Here is a 16,806-nt window from a genome sequence, read left to right as displayed (position 1 = left end):
TTAAAAGGCTAACGCAAGAAATCGTTCATAAAGTTTCAAATCAAAAAAATTTAAAAAGTTGAACTTTGATCTGTTAATTTTTCTTACCTCGTAATATTAATGAACGTCAAGGTCCAAGAAACCAGATACTACGTTGTTAACTTGATCCAGTTTGAAATAAACATTTATCACACTCCTTATATTAAACTCTTCAATCTCTTTATTTTGGATTGGTTCTGGGAATAAAAGTGTAGAGTTAGCATGTCTTAAGTATTTGAGACCGTTCCGGTGGTCTAGTGGTTAGAGCGTCCGACTCGGAAGCGGGAGGTGTTGGGTTCGAACCCCGGCCGAGTCATACCAGAGACTTACAAAAATGGTACTAACAGCTGCGTCGCTTGGCGCTCAGCATTAGGAGGTTAGTGTTATGACTGGTCGGCCTGGTGTCAGGATAATGTATGTGACTGGGTGGGACATCATGCTACATGTCTGCGGCATGATGCCCCAGTGCTAGACATCACTATAAACTGCCACACTGCAGACATCGTAGCGATATGACTGAATCTTTTTTTAAAAAGCGACGTTAAAAATCCAAATTACACACACACACAAACACACAGACACACACACACACACACAGACACAGACACACACACACACACACACACACACACACACACACACACACACACACACATTTGAGAAATACATTAACTTTCCATGAAGAATGAATGACTCTAAGGTGTAAAAATTTGAAAGCTTTGACCTTTTTCTGCTTGCTCAACAATGCCTATTACAAATGTGAAATAATGTCCGTAATAGAATAAGCATTAATTACAAATTCTCAGACTGGGGAGATATGTTGAGACTTCTTAGGTCAACGAAACGTCTTTGATATGACAGACAGGTAGCAAGGGAGATAACAGTTACTAGTCGTAAAAGACTTACCACTAACAACACGCAATTTTTGTCTGTACTTTGACTTAATTTGACTGACTTTAACTGCACTTTCTACTGCGTTTTATACAAGAAGAAAACATTCTGGACTGTAAAAAGTAAATAACAATTATAAAGTTTAAACCAAGGCCATTTAGATGATTAAGATAATAGTCCACGTGCAGCAAGTATTTTCTGGCTAATCAGAATTCTGGCAATGCCACTACATGATTAAACTCAGAGATCCACTGTCCTACTTCAGTACTTCACATAGAACAGTGGAGATCGGATTTTAATTAGAGTGGGCAATGCCCATGACTAAGAAAGGTGAAAACGACGTGTCCGTACTTTTAAAAAATGTCACAAAGTAATGATGTTTGTTTAGCACAATACATCTTACTGTTTCTGATCCCCGCCCCAAAGAGGCACACTGTTTACACCTGCAATAAAAACTAGTCTGGTTTAGTTTCAAGATCTTGTAATATCGCAAAATCTATACCTTTACTTCAAAACCTCATTGAATCAGGCAGTGTACAAATTACTCACCACAGAATTAACAAGGAAAATATTGTGTGAATTTAATGTAGGGTAGCGTGTCGCGGATAGATGAAACAATTTACAATACAAACAGGCATATTATAATGTAAATGTAATTATGAAGATAATGGTTTATTTGTTTACACATGTTACTGGTTCGGTGAAATGATTATATCACGGATATAACATGCTTATAAAATGGAAATTCAAGAACTGTCTTTAAGCTCTGAATTTCTTTCGTTATTTTGCCATTCAAAAATAAAGCTGGAGATTTTACTTCGTTCGTTTCTGGTACACGGTTTCAAAATTAACTGTGGATGACTTTCCACTCAATATTCTTTATACCAGAGAATTATTTTTATAAAGGTATGTATGTATGTATGTACGTATGTATGTATGTATGTATGTATGTATGTATGTATGTATGTATGTATGTATGTATGTATGTATGTATCTATGCATGCATGTATGTATGTATGTATGTATGTATGTATCTATGTATCTATGTGTGGATGTATGGATACATGCATGCATGCATGTATGTATGAAAGTATGTACGTACGTATGTAATATGTGCATGTATGTATGTATGTATGTATGTATGTATGTATGTATGTTTGCATGTATGTATGTATGTATCTTTCTTTACGACTCTATGGTCTTAAACTGAGTAACAGGAAAGAGCGAAAACCAACAAGTTTTGCAAAATTAATTTTTTTTATTTCCCAACAATACAACGTGAAAATTAAAAACAAAACTTACATTATTGTGAATTAAATCTTAAACAGTCCTACACGTTCTATCACAAGTCCAAATGTATGAAGTTCCAACTGAATTTCATTGGTATTCCAAATAAATTCCGATATTGATTTTTTTATGTGCCTGTAATCTCGAACATGCTAGTATGCCAATAGCGTAGAATGTGGTGATGTGTTAACAGTCTTTGATGTTTCACAACAATATAATCAAAATTGAACTTGACTGAATTCACTATAATTCCAAATTAATTTTTAGTCCAAGAATATTATTGAGCACTTTAAAATTCCAGTTAATAATAATTTGAATAAATATGTCTGTCCAAATTAAAACAATGAACACAACAAAAAGAAAGACTGCTTCTTCTTCGGATGTTAAGGCAACAATGAGTAATTTTCAAGTAAACAACATTATATACCTGTCTACCTGACCCAGGTCGCAATTACCATATTCTGTAAATATTCTGTCAACTTAGTGGGAAATTTCCATTCTGGAAATTTCTCGGATCAGAATCAAGACTGTATCTTTAACTCAAACTGATGTAAGCATATATACTACCAATAAAGATCTGAATATTTATTCAAGAATCATAGAGAAATATTAGCTTTGTATTATATTGTTTACAAAATAAATGTTCCTTGTCAGCTACATAATGACCATGATTTATTTGGATAAAGTCAAGTACAAACTACCGGTATACATAACAAATAATCATTTTTTAAAAAGCCAAAAAACAATACAAATTAAATATACATAAGTGCACGTCAGTACAATTTTGGCTATATGGTGACAGTTGAATGTTATGTTCTAAACCTGTAAAAATAAAGAATTGCAAAAACAACTTTTGGATGATAATTCCTTCTAAACATAAGTAAACAGGAAGTACTACAAAATATAAGATAAAGGATAAAAGGTAAAAAGTACGTGAAACAAACGATACAGATAAAATATAAAATATATTGTGAAAATGTCTTGCATAATCTGTATTCTCTCAAAGAAAGTCCACGAATTTCGCTCATGGTACATCATCATACATTTTCTAATTAAATTCACATAAAAATACATTCTCATTCACAGGGTGGAAGTCATTAAATTCAACAGAAACGTGTTCCGCTAAGAGTTCGCCTTTCTGCATCGTGACCGTCTCCGTTTCAAGTCAGTTGTATGAAAATTTGCCATATTATGTTGGTTCAGATTTGAATGTAGTTAAACATATCAATGTATTTAGCCCTGGCTTAGGATATAATAATAGTAGACATCAAGATAATGATTGCAGTGCCGTGTATATCAAACGAGTTGCCGGCATATATTTTGAAATACTTCTTACTTCTTACTGCTCATGCCGAGATAGACGTAACATTTACGCACGCAATAAAGCAAATTTATTGATTTAATTTTAACACAGGTCAGTGTAATATTGGTAAAATGTATATATAACACCCTTACTTTCAATAACGCTGCGAATCCGGCAATGTCGAAATGACTCATTAAATTTAGAAAACAAATGTCAAGAAAAATATTGTGCCAAATGAATGAAGGGTGTGACGTATCAATGGCACGAAAATAACTGTCATACAAACTGGAGATAAATAAAATGAAAGGCTACATAAAACATTAAACTAAAGTTTTAATGAAAAATAAAATATTGCATTGGTAAAGCGATACCATGCGTATTACAAATGCATGGTTTATAGCCATATACATAAATGGTGGCACCCTGCATGGAAAAGTCAACCCGATAATTTTCGGTATTATTTAAAATTGAAAAACATTCAGGCGATGTTGAGAATTAGGATGACAATTTTGATGGGGGTGGGGGGGGGGCTGCATTCCATGAAACAAATGTTGCACATATGTTTTATAGAGTATTCCTTGTCATGTTTTTTTCCGTACACTAAACGTGGACACTGGCCTTTCACCGTGGAGTGAACTTTGGCACCTGTTTGCTCAGGGATATGGTTTCACCTAAATCGCCACTCAAGTATTTTGATAAGACAGTTCATATGAATTCTTGACCTGAATTCGTTTCATTTTAAGTCAACAAAATTCACCAACACACTTAAAAAAAACTTCATGGTGGTGATGGTGGTGGGGGTTTACAAGAATTTTCTTTCTTACCAGACTATTCTTTGTTTATCACAGGGATTTTAAAAAATATTATCAACCATTAAAATGGATATAATTAGTTGGTTCTCCCCCTACAAATTAGAGCAAGACTATTTTTATTTCAGGGCATGAATTATTTTGTCCAAAAGAATCACACACCGATTTTTTAGGTCACGTTTTAATCGGCTCTTGTTGAACTCGGCACTTAATCATATAAATCATTACGAAATTCAAAAGCCGCGCATTGAATCATAGGTTATATAACTCGCCGAGTACGTTCATGAAAAACTCCATGTTCAAAAGGTTAGGTATTATAAGGGTCAATTTCGGTCCCTAATCAGACCCAGATTATAAAGCTTTATAAAGCTGATGAAGATGATAAAGTTGATAAAAACGATAAAGCTGATAAAAATGCAACTCTCTAATTTATCCAAGACCACTTTTACTAAAGGAACGCAAGAAATGATTTTAGTTTTGCAACATTGTCTAAATGATGTGTATATTTTCCACTAGGTTCGTTTGATTGCATATGACACCTAGTTTCGTTTTCAATTAAAATATTTCGCTCATGTTTATATTTAGTACTGATCTACTGTCAAAAATCTTGGCATAATTGCCCTAGAAAATACAATCTATGTATTTCTTAACCATTTTGTTTTTTTAAAAATCAGAGCATACACTTCGTACATTAATATTATCCGAATATGAATACCACACCCTACAACCTAGGCCATCGGAAGCGATGCATTCCGGAAACTTTAAGACGCCAGATTTTCGCTTCGATTGTAGGTACGTTTTGCTTTAAATTCTATATTAATCAAACCTTTCAGGAAAACGATGGCGTGTACCAAAGACACATCATCGCTAGTCATTTATCTTGGTTTGAGCATTGATGACGTGTAGTGTCTTCAAACATCGCAACCGACCATCGGTTGAGGTGTTTGAAGTTATCAGCAGCATCTGGGACAAATATTTAACACCGATAATACTCTGAGAACCTTCTGACTTTGGTGCATTATGTATTTTTATTTAATGAAAACTCTTCAAAATACGCAAATATTAAATAAATTACCTCAAATCGACAGTTCAGTCAAATATGGCGGCTCAGATTTCCCGCAGTTCATCACTTCCCATGACGTTGAGTGTTGGCCCTAGATACTGTGTATACAGAAAATTACAAACGTTCAAAATATCAGTGACGAAAGCTATTTTGTTTGTGTCGTTAAGTCGGCGTAGAATGATTACTCTATGTTAAATAATAATGCATGTTCAACGACCATAAAATTATATTTATTTTTGAGAGAGAGAGAGAGAGAGAGAGAGTATGATTGCTATAAATTGTACAGAGTGTAAGGCACTTGTTCAACAAAAACGGCACGGTTTTATAACTTCACCGACTGATTATATCAGTTTTTGGTATGTTTTTAATACATTTATTATCATGACGATGAGTAAACAGGCACTGTCGTCTTATTTCGTATAAAATAAGTCTCCAGAATGTATGTAATGAAGAAAAAAACCCAGTAAGATAAATTAATACAAATGCATGTGTTCCAGTGCGCAATGTTCCTCTCCTTATTAGTGTATCATCGGCATCAATTACTGTGGCTTATTCAATTAAAACTCAACATTATCTCATTACATGTTCTTCCTTAAATCCAGAGTATTTATCCCTTAACTTCCCATGTATTCGTGCTTAATTTAATCAGGAAATGTCTCTAAATTTCTTTCGGAGAAAATCGTGACATATTTTTGCATTATTTTTCCGAGTTTTTTAATTTTGCATAAATATCTTGGGAAGTAATGACGATACGTTATGAATATCCTAAACCACAATAATTTTCTCTTTATAGCATGTAGTTTGCATTCCCAACCCTTTGCACTTAAAATAAACAAGGTCATACCGGGTTGAAATTCATGATAATATATTGAATTTCAAGTTGACATGGTAACATGATGATGTTCATGTTGACATGGTAACACTGATCTTCTCGTAAGCTCTGCAAACATAGAAATATTCCTTGAAAAGATGTACACCACATTTTATTAATGTCATATTGAACAATTAAACAGGAAAATTCAGGGGTGAAAAATACCAAAAATGTTTTACATCTGCATTAAGAAGGAGTCCACACATAACAAAGATTTATATACATTCACGCGTGCATATTCATGCCGGAGCACGTGCGTACACACACACACACACACACACGCAGAGTCCAGTGATATTAGGACTTTTTAAAAAACCCTGTTTACTCAATGTTAACTAGATTTATGTGCTAGAGGCGAGGCCGTTAATCAAATTGTTTGTTATAATTTAATTTGAAGAAGAATAAAACAGTAGTAGTTATGGTCGACGATCTCGCTCGTTTTTGGACAATCCCCGTGCACATATACAGCACACATTTATACATTTTAAGTTCAAAATCCAGCAGCTGAACACTGGGTAGGAGAGACTCCAAAAAGACTTCATCACCTCCAGTTCTTGTCTCAACTTTCTTAGGGCTGACACATGTAAGCAGCAAGTTGAAACTGCAGTATTTAAAGACAAATGAGTTCCAGGGTAAATTTTAAGCTATCCCACATCTTTGAATAGATGATAATTTCATTTATTCAGCAAAAGAACTATGTGACGTGAGAAAGAAAGACAAAATCAATGAAACAGAAACAGATGCAAGGTATTAGTAACAGAGGAAATACAACAATAGAAACAGAGTCAAAGAAATAGTGCAAGAGTACAAGCATAAATTACTGAAGAAAAAAATGAAAGGAATCCAAATAATTAAAAAAATGAAAGGAATCCAAATAATTAAAAAAATGAAAGGTCTAAAATAACAACGAAGTAATTATGTTCCAAAAAATTATAATATCCCTGAGAAAAAAAAAACGATTTCTGCTTGTCTTTTGCATTCCAAATAGAGCAAAATTTATAACTGTAAAATATAACCCCTTTATCAAGGAATGCTTAATCTACAACTATTACAATCAATCATATTTTTTGTTTTCCAGTCAGCTGCATGTTTATGCGCTGCAGTAATTTATCAAATGGGAAAAAATGGCTAATAATGCTAAATATCTTGCATTTTAAATGGATTCGACGATGACTTAGTAGTTTGATAGTGTCTATGTATATGATTCAAGTTATTGCATATTTTGCTGCCGTTTGTCCGAGTTTGCGGTTGTGAATTTACACAAGGGATAAATATAGTCTACACAAAAAAAACTAAAACAATAAATATTATTTTAAAATTATCAGGGTAAGTATAATATAACCGGTAATTGTTAATTCTACCATTATTCCTTGTCTTTCAGACATTGTTAGTAAAATAATACCACCAGCTTCGTCTTGTTCTTGTTGCTGGCCGATTTTCGTTATGTGCCTTTTATATTTTGCTAGCATCATCATTAGATTCACACAAAGACTGTCCCAAAGACTGTCCCCAACCGCGATCAGGAAAAAAGAATACAATTTACAGCTGACATTCAATGTCAGTTATTTTAAAAGAAAAGGTGGGGGACGAAATTTTGGGATGAAGTGTAGTTGATTTTTTAGGCCATACCGCGAAGGATATATTAGGTGAGCAAAGAAAACGGATTGTCTTTTTCTTCTGTTCAAACCGGAACACGTATACAATTCGAATGCACATTAGATTTTTAAGAATTTTTGGTATGTTTTTTTCTTTCTTTTTTTGGTTTTCGATTGTACTAATATTTTCCGAGCTCTTTGAATATATTAGGACAGAATTTTTTAGTAAAAGTAATAAGACTGAAATTTTCTCTAAATTGTATTAAAAGTAATTTTTGATTAAATTATATTGAGAGTAATTTTCTATTAAAATATATTGAGATTAAGCCCATTTATTTCTGTATTACAATTATATAATATTTAATAAAGATTGCGCCCTAATGAGCAAAAGGCAAAACTCTCTATACATTTCCCTTGTATCATAAGTCAGCAAAAACTACTCTCGGTAAGTTGTGAGATAGACGAACTAGACAAATTACAAAGATTCCTTCTAGAAGGGTAACTGAGCTGATCTGGCAAAATTGCCTACATAATGACGTACATAGACCCAGACGATAGTCTGTAAGAAGCGATGGAGCCTCACTTTGAGATTCTGGCGGTCCACAAGAACTAGACGTATCACTTTATTTAACCATGTCCCAAGAAATTGATTAAAAAAAGTCTCGACTGGCTGACACGCCAGTTTATTCGTCAGAATCTCAAAGAGTCTCGTGTCGTTACAGGTAAGATTCTCGTCTATGTACAATTTTTTATGTAGGATAATGATTTTTAGTGTAAAGATGTTAATCTAACATCAGTACGTTGCAACATTGTTTTATTTTAATATTTCTTTACCATCCTTTAATATAATGTATTGGAAAGTTTAATTGTATGAAAAACTTTTATTTACTTGTAATTATATTGTTGATTAAAGTATATGTAAAAAAACGTTCGCTAACAACTTAATACTTAGTAATAGTTAATTTAGAAATAAAATACTCTTTAAATAATAGACTTTAATATGTTGACATTTTAGATTGAATTCAGTAAAATATATTTCTATTAAATGATTGCGGTATTAGTCTGACATATTGAATTTTAGATTCTTTAGTTATCGTGAATTTATTCGATATTTAATTATCTGTATTCTATTCTGAAAGGCAGAAATTATACAAATGTATGATGTTGGTAAGTTAAGGAATATCGTACTTTTATACGTATCTCTTATATCCGTAATTAAAGTTTATGTAGATTGATATTGGAATGTAATTTTATATGTCGAGTATTTCAATAAAATGAGTTGATTCATCAGAACCTCAAAGAGGCTTGTGTCGTTACAGAATCTCAAAGAGGTTTGTGTCGTTACATTATCCCGAAGTATCCTCGCATCGCCATATTCCCCAGATGTAGCCGTATTTACACCGTTATCAGTGGCACCCTCTTTCGAGACAGCCGGGAACTCTCTCTCTCTCTCTCTCTCTCTCTCTCTCTCTCTCTCTCTCTTTCTCTCTCTCTCGCCATGGGTAGAGACCTTTCTTAACTAATGAATAATCCCCTTCGCAAAAAAAAAAAAATACAGAAAGATTGCAGAATTTAAGGTTTTTAAGAACATACTCCCATTTAAAAACAAAAATACCCACCCCCACCCCAGTTTCACGATATCATACGTATGTATAAATTGATTAACATAATTCCAAACGTAGAGCAAAATACAAAAATAAAAGCAGTCTGGAATGAGATAGAAAAAAGGAAGGAAATAAATTATTATATGAACTGAAGCACTTACGTTCAATATCGCAGTCTTTAATAAGAGTCAGAGTAAATAATTTTACTGTAATACTGAACAACATGGGTACAGTAGTGTAATACTGGATAACATGGGTACAGTAATGTAATACTGGATAACATGGGTACAGTAGTGTAATACTGGATAACATGGGTACAGTAATGTAATACTGGATAACATGGGTAGAATAGTGTAATACTGGATAACATGGGTACAATAGTGTAATACTGGATAACATTGGTACAATAATGTAATACTGGATAACATGGGTACAATAGTGTAATACTGGATAACATGGGTACAGTAGTGTAATACTGGATAACATAGGTACAATAATGTAATACTGGATAACATGGGTACAATAGTGTAATACTGGATAACATGGGTACATCAGTGTAATACTGGATAACATAGGTACAGTAGTGTAATACTGGACAACATGGATACAAAATGGGAGAGATTACGTCTGTAATATTTCATCATATAACTATAACATACTTCCTGGATATAAATTGTTTTTGAAAAAGCCATTCTGTAAAACAAAGACTTGACTGTATAAAATTATGTTAGTCCATGCAGTGACATATATACAGTAATTGTTGGTTACTCCATTTGTATGGGAAAATATGAAAGAGTTTTTCTTAACAATATTGCACGACCGTCGGGAGTGCATTATTTTTTCACAAAAAATGAGTTCGTATTTTCCCATACAAATGTAATAACCTTTTTATTATGTGCTCATTTTGTTCCACTATCTAAGACTTAATAATAAAATATTTCACAAGAAACAATGTAACTGAATTTATGCTTTATTCCAAAAGAAATTCACAACTGTAGATTCATCAATGCTCAGTAAAAGCATTTATGCGCACATAGCACCGCCAATCGACCTTTGAACTTGATAGAAATCCCATTTTGCTCTAAAATTTAAAGTTAAGGTCATATCTTGAATGAATGCGCCATTGAACAAAAAGCTCAGAGTTGGTCAGGAATCGAGGGATTTAGTTTATCTATCAATCCAACTAAATTCTGATTATCTAGTTCTGGTTGTTTTTCGCACGGTGTTCAAGTGGCTTGAGGGATTAGCGTTGACAACAAGCTGCATGGCTGTTTCTGTTCTGCTATTGATAAATTTGAATCATAAGCTGGAAAAATATGAAAATCTTTTAATTTAAATTCTCAAGAAGGTGCTGGATTAAACAATTTTTAGTGAACAACAAATTCGTTTCGTTTTAGAATGCAGTAAATTCTCCTGTGGAATGTGATTTCGGCGTCAAATGTAATGTAGATTATAGGCTTACATATGAAAGTACATTTCCGGCTGTGGATCAATATTTGGAAACTTAGTAATTCTTATTAAGAGAAATAGCCCACAGTGTACATTTTGAAGAAATTCAAGACGCAGAAAGGCAAGTTGATTTTTTTTTATTACCAGTCATACATGACATTTTTTTAAAATGCCCAGTCACCTGCATGGTCTTTGTTGGAGAGACCCCAGATTTCGACAGGGTTGTCACTGTAGTCTTCCTTACTGAACAGTCGGTGATTCGGTGATTCTCCCCTAGATTTCTGCCCTTTCTGCAGATCGTTTAAATCCCAGCTGATTAGTTTTTGTTTGGATTGGAATAATATCTGCAGTTTGTAATATTTTGTCCAGTAAAATATATTTTAATTTTTTTCCAATGTCACTTTGTTAAAATAATCTCTTTTTTTTCTTATATTTTGCAACGTCCATTGATGCATTTGACTGTGGAAATTGTTTGGTTTTTGCGAATACACATTTTATTACAGATTTTTCCCATTTTTGTGTACTTTCATATCTATTTATTTTGGTTTATTCATTATATTGTCTGAAAATGTTTACGACTATCTTTTCTTTATTTATATTTTTATTTGAAATAAGGACATTAACTGAATCTTTCGAAATATGACTGCCATATCTAGGAAGCTTCTGTCAGTTTCTGCATTGGAATTGGTGTCAAATAAAAAGGATTGTTGTCATCTATCATTTCCAAGAGTCTTCGTTTTAACAACTGCAGGTCAAGATGAACTTGGTCTCACTCCGAGGATGTTCCGGTGGAAACAACTCGAGGTATGGTTGATCTCTAGTCACCCCTCCCAGTACCGTGAATGGAATATAATGTTTGTTTTATTCTGAGTGCAGTAAGGAGGACGTAATTGTACTTGGAATATAGTCGAAATTACAATAAAATTTCGAAATGTGTAATCAAGCTTCAGCACCCATGACATGGCTCATGTAATTCGGATTTGCAAAACTAAGAAAATACATTTTGAGGATATTCAGGATGTAAAACAGTAAGTATATTTTTTACCATTTTTATTACCAGCTAAAGAAGACAGTTTATGCATCGTCACTTGCTTGTTATTTGCAGTGTTATGAAATCTGGCGTATATCGCCCGCCTAAATCCGAAACATTGTATAAAAGTTAACGCGGAATGTGACAAAGCAGCTGTTATGTGGCAGTCCACGAAAGATCTGCTTAGTTAATTCAGAAGCAAATTTAATCAATCAAAACGAAAACCGCCAGGTACTTCAGTATACATGATTTGTTTAGAAATAAATAGTGCTGGCGTCTGCGTCCATTGTTTGTTTTCAATAGAAAGTAGTTCCTTTATGAGTGCAATATGAAGTTGCGCGTGTTCAATATCGCAAAATACTGAACGATTAAACAGCCATGATATATTCAATGCTAGTAAACTTACAGCACGATTACAACTCCAACACAGTTACACAGACAATACATGAAACCAGTGACAAAAATAATACATGTGAAGACAAACAAACTGTATGTATTATGATACGTATTGTCATTTATGTATCGCAATATACTGTATCGCTTGTTAACTGTATAATACATATCATTATAAGTATTGTATAACTACTCATATATCATGATAAGTATTGTATCGCGACCAAATTGGTGTTGTATAACTCTAATGAAACTGGTACCACACAATTTACGATATAAGTAAGTTACCTTCTAGAACACACGCCTAAATTTCTACGCATTTTGTTCGAGATGAAGCATTAAACAAAATGGGTTTTTTCTTCTGCTAGATATACTGAGACTTTGTTGGAAATACATTCCAAAGGGTCATTCTTCGTCTTGGAAATTTCAACGCTTTTCGAGTCATAGCTAAAGTCGATGATGAGTTAATTAAGTATGGATTTTTTAATATCACAGTTTTGTTCAAAGCAATTCACTCTCTTTGTAGACGGAATCACTGACTAGAGATTTAGAAATCATACGCTCAAATAATAATTCGTTTTCCCTGTGAACTATTTTAGACGGTGCTGAGTTACATCGATTTCCACCAAAACTCTTGACGCAGGCTTTTAAAATGTTTGACGCCTCTATTTTCTTTCCAGATTGTGTATAGATGCCTGCTAGAAGTATGTACGACCTTGCTCTCGATGGGTCGAGCTTAATGGCGTATTCCAGTTTTGCTGCTGCCAAAGGCAGCAAATCAAAAGCTTTAAGCCAACTCGCTTCATATTCTAAGACTGTTGCATTTATCCCGAGTGGTAAACCATTTGCAAAGTCAGCCAGACGGCTTTTCGAGTCGGAATCGGTCAACCGCTTGTAAACCTTTACTCTACCTGATGAGAAAACTTCCTGATAACCAAAGTCAATAAAGCGTTCGGATGATATGACTAGGTAATTGTAATATTTCTTGGACAGTAACACCTTTAGCAGATAATGAACGTTTTTTATGTAAATGAAATCCGAAACTTTGCTGAAAATTGACAAAGACAGATTTGTTCTAGCACCATAAAATGCAAACCGTGGTATAGTTTTAACTCTAGCTTTCTTATCAAATTCATAGAATTCATTATGAATTAAAGTCAGTATTGGTACATCTTTATGCAGCGTGACATATGCGCCTGTCATGTGAATACTTTGATCCAAGTATACTCCGGTGACGTCATCCTGTCGACGTATATAATCTAAGCAAATGTTAATATGATGTGTACCCGTCAACCCCTCGAATGTATATTGTGAAATGGAAGATGCTGGCAAAGTGCAAAAGGAAAACAGAGACTGGGATAAATATATTACTGTCAACATCTGTGTGGCGACCTTTAGCACACACTTAAAATTGACTAGAAAATTAACTAGGTTCACTAAATTAATGATTGCACTGCTGTACAAAATACACACAAGAATTAACAAGTTCTGCATGAATCGGAGTTCTTTGTGACCATGGAAGGAGTATAATGTTAGGAAACTGATAATAGTGAATAATATTGTAATGTCTGCTTGAGTACTTTTGCAACATTTTCCTCTAGCGTTCCAGTTTCCATACCACATTGATAAGTAAATTAGCATCCATAAGATAGCTGTAATTGTTAGTATCGTCTGTGAAAGGTTATCAAATAAAATTGCAACGATGTAATATCGTATTCCTTCTGATCCAAACATGACAGATGACAAATCACGGATCACGTTAAAGACCAGCCATTGATACGGTGAAATAAACCATTTCTGATAGGCTATCCAGTCGTATAATCCACCAATCAAAATCGCCAAATTAAACCCCAAAACGAAGTTTCTCAATCTGGTAATAGCACGTGGAATCAGGTGACAGTTTCCTCTAATCGTAAAAATGATTAACAAGACTGGAAGCGCAATATTGTCAACACGAATATATGATAATATTCCAAAAGACAAACCACCAGCAAATAATTGGAATGAATTATGTGAAAATCTAGAATATTTCGAGTAGTCATCAAATCTCTCATAGACGTCTTCTTCATTGCATGTTCCTGAGAAGGCCATGAAAGTGATCCCGTTGTCAAATGTCTCTGATGCCTTAAGTTTACCGTAGAATGAATAATTGTAGTTTAGATGGGAGTCGTATCTTTCACAATGTCCATTTTCCTTTAAGTTGTTGTTGTTACGATACTCGACATCGTTGGACCACATTTGAGGTGTTGTTTTATCGTTTCTGTTGATGAGTGTCCCGAGTGCCGTCATGAATGGTGTCAGTGCGAAGAAAACTGAAGGCGAGAGAACACTGTTAATTAGTGTATGCGTGTCGAAGAGGTTAAGGTGAATCGAAGAAGCGGCAATAACGGAAGTCATGGTGGCGATATCATGATGACTGTAGATGGCAGTGGTAAAGTAGTACAGGGTGATTGGGAGAAACGACGTCACTCCGGTGTGGAATATCCTTCCAACCTAAAAGAGGGAGTGAGTGAGAATTATAAAATGTACTAGTAATATCTCTAGTTGACACATCATACCATATGTGTTATTCCCCTAAGTTACACATCATACATGTGTTATTCCCCTAAGTTACACATCATACCATATGTGTTATTCCCCTAAGTTACACATCATATATGTGTTATTCCCCTAAGTTACACATCATACCATACATGTGTTATTCCCCTAAGTTACACATCATACCATATGTGTTATTCCCCTAAGTTACACATCATACATGTGTTATTCCCCTAAGTTACACATCATATATGTGTTATTCCCCTAAGTTACACATCATATATGTGTTATTCCCCTAAGTTACACATCATATATGTGTTATTCCCCTAAGTTACACATCATACCATATGTGTTATTCCCCTAAGTTACACATCATATATGTGTTATTCCCCTAAGTTACACATCATACCATACATGTGTTATTCCCCTAAGTTACACATCATACCATATATGTGTTATTCCACTAAGTTACACATCATATCATATGTGTTATTCCCTATGTTACACATCATATCATATATGTGTTATTCCCCTAAGTTACACATCATACCATATATGTGTTATTCCCCTAAGTTTCACATCATATCATATATGTGTTATTCCCCTAAGTTTCACATCATATCATATATGTGTTATTCCCCTAAGTTTCACATCATATCATATATGTGTTCTTCCCCTAAGTTTCGCATCATATCATATATGTGTTCTTCCCCTAAGTTTCGCATCATATCATATATGTGTTCTTCCCCTAAGTTTCACATCATATCATATATGTATTCTTCCCCTAAGTTTCACATCATATCATATATGTGTTCTTCCCCTAAGTTTCACATCATATCATATATGTGTTCTTCCCCTAAGTTTCACATCATATCATATGTGTTCTTCCCCTAAGTTTCACATCATATCATATATGTGTTCTTCCCCTAAGTTTCACATCATATCATATATGTGTTCTTCCCCTAAGTTTCACATCATATCATATATGTGTTCTTCCCCTAAGTTTCACATCATATCATACTTGACACAAAATGTTTCCATTTCACCAGTGAAATATTTGCGTTATATCGACTAAATAAAACAGAGTTATTTTTATTATATACTTTTTAAAGGGAAAACTCTTCAATTTGCATGGATTTGTTTCTAAATTCTGTGTCATTAATGGCTGCATTGTTACATCGATACAAAGAAGTTCCGAAATTTGTCTACAGTTTTAGCAGATAGACTTTTTGAAAATTTAGATTGTCCATATAAAGTTTAAATTAGTATATTTTGTCAAATTAATGACTTTCCAAACGAAACTGATTATATATATATATATATATATATATATATATATATATATATATATATATATATATATATATATATATATATATATATTGTTTGTTAACATATTGATACAGCCGACATTGCAGGGGTACGGAAGCTGTAAAACACTACAGAACGATGCAGCACTTTGCTTTCAATTTTTGTTGATCGCGATTATACTTGCAAGGACTTTGCTTTCAATTTTTGTTGATTGTGAATTTACTTGTAAGGACTTTGCTTTTAATTTTCATTGATTGTGCGTTTTCTTGTAAGGACTTTGGTTTCAATTTTTTTATATTATTTCTGCATTCAGAGGTGAATCTTTATGTCGTGCTGGCAAGCTTACAGTCTATTTTGGCAACAGGAGATAAACCCCAAGTTAGATCGCCACTCAAGTTTGGTTTGCAATCGATACTAATCAATGCCTTGTTTCTCAATAACTTTCAGACATGATTATAATTGTGATGACCATTAAAATTGCTTTTTTGCTATATGTCATGAAAACAATTTGATAAAAATATATATTCAACGTTTGCCGTTGAGAGTAACAGGTATAAAATACTGTATGGGTTGACATAGAATATCGAAAAGCAACAGGTCATGCAAGTTCAGTCACTAAAATTTTACCCAATTCATTTGGAAAC

At 33.6% G+C, this 16,806-nt stretch overlaps 1 protein-coding gene across 1 annotated transcript in view; it reads right to left on the bottom strand.

The window, feature by feature from the left end:
- Positions 1-9,680: 9,680 nt before the first annotated feature.
- Positions 9,681-16,806, bottom strand: part of LOC149777430 (uncharacterized) — a 49,881-nt gene continuing 42,755 nt past the window's right edge. Inside the window, exon 3 of the mRNA XM_089942056.1 lies at positions 9,681-14,806. Coding sequence (XP_089798182.1) covers positions 12,815-14,806 — 1,992 coding nt within the window. The 3' untranslated portion in view covers positions 9,681-12,814. The remainder of the gene's footprint in view (positions 14,807-16,806) is intronic.

Source organism: Sinohyriopsis cumingii, chromosome 18 (genome assembly GCF_028554795.1).
Source record: "Sinohyriopsis cumingii isolate HCF-2022 chromosome 18, ASM2855479v2, whole genome shotgun sequence".
In the NCBI taxonomy this organism is placed as follows: domain Eukaryota; kingdom Metazoa; phylum Mollusca; class Bivalvia; order Unionida; family Unionidae; genus Sinohyriopsis; species Sinohyriopsis cumingii.
This window is presented reverse-complemented; position numbering and strand designations above follow the sequence as displayed.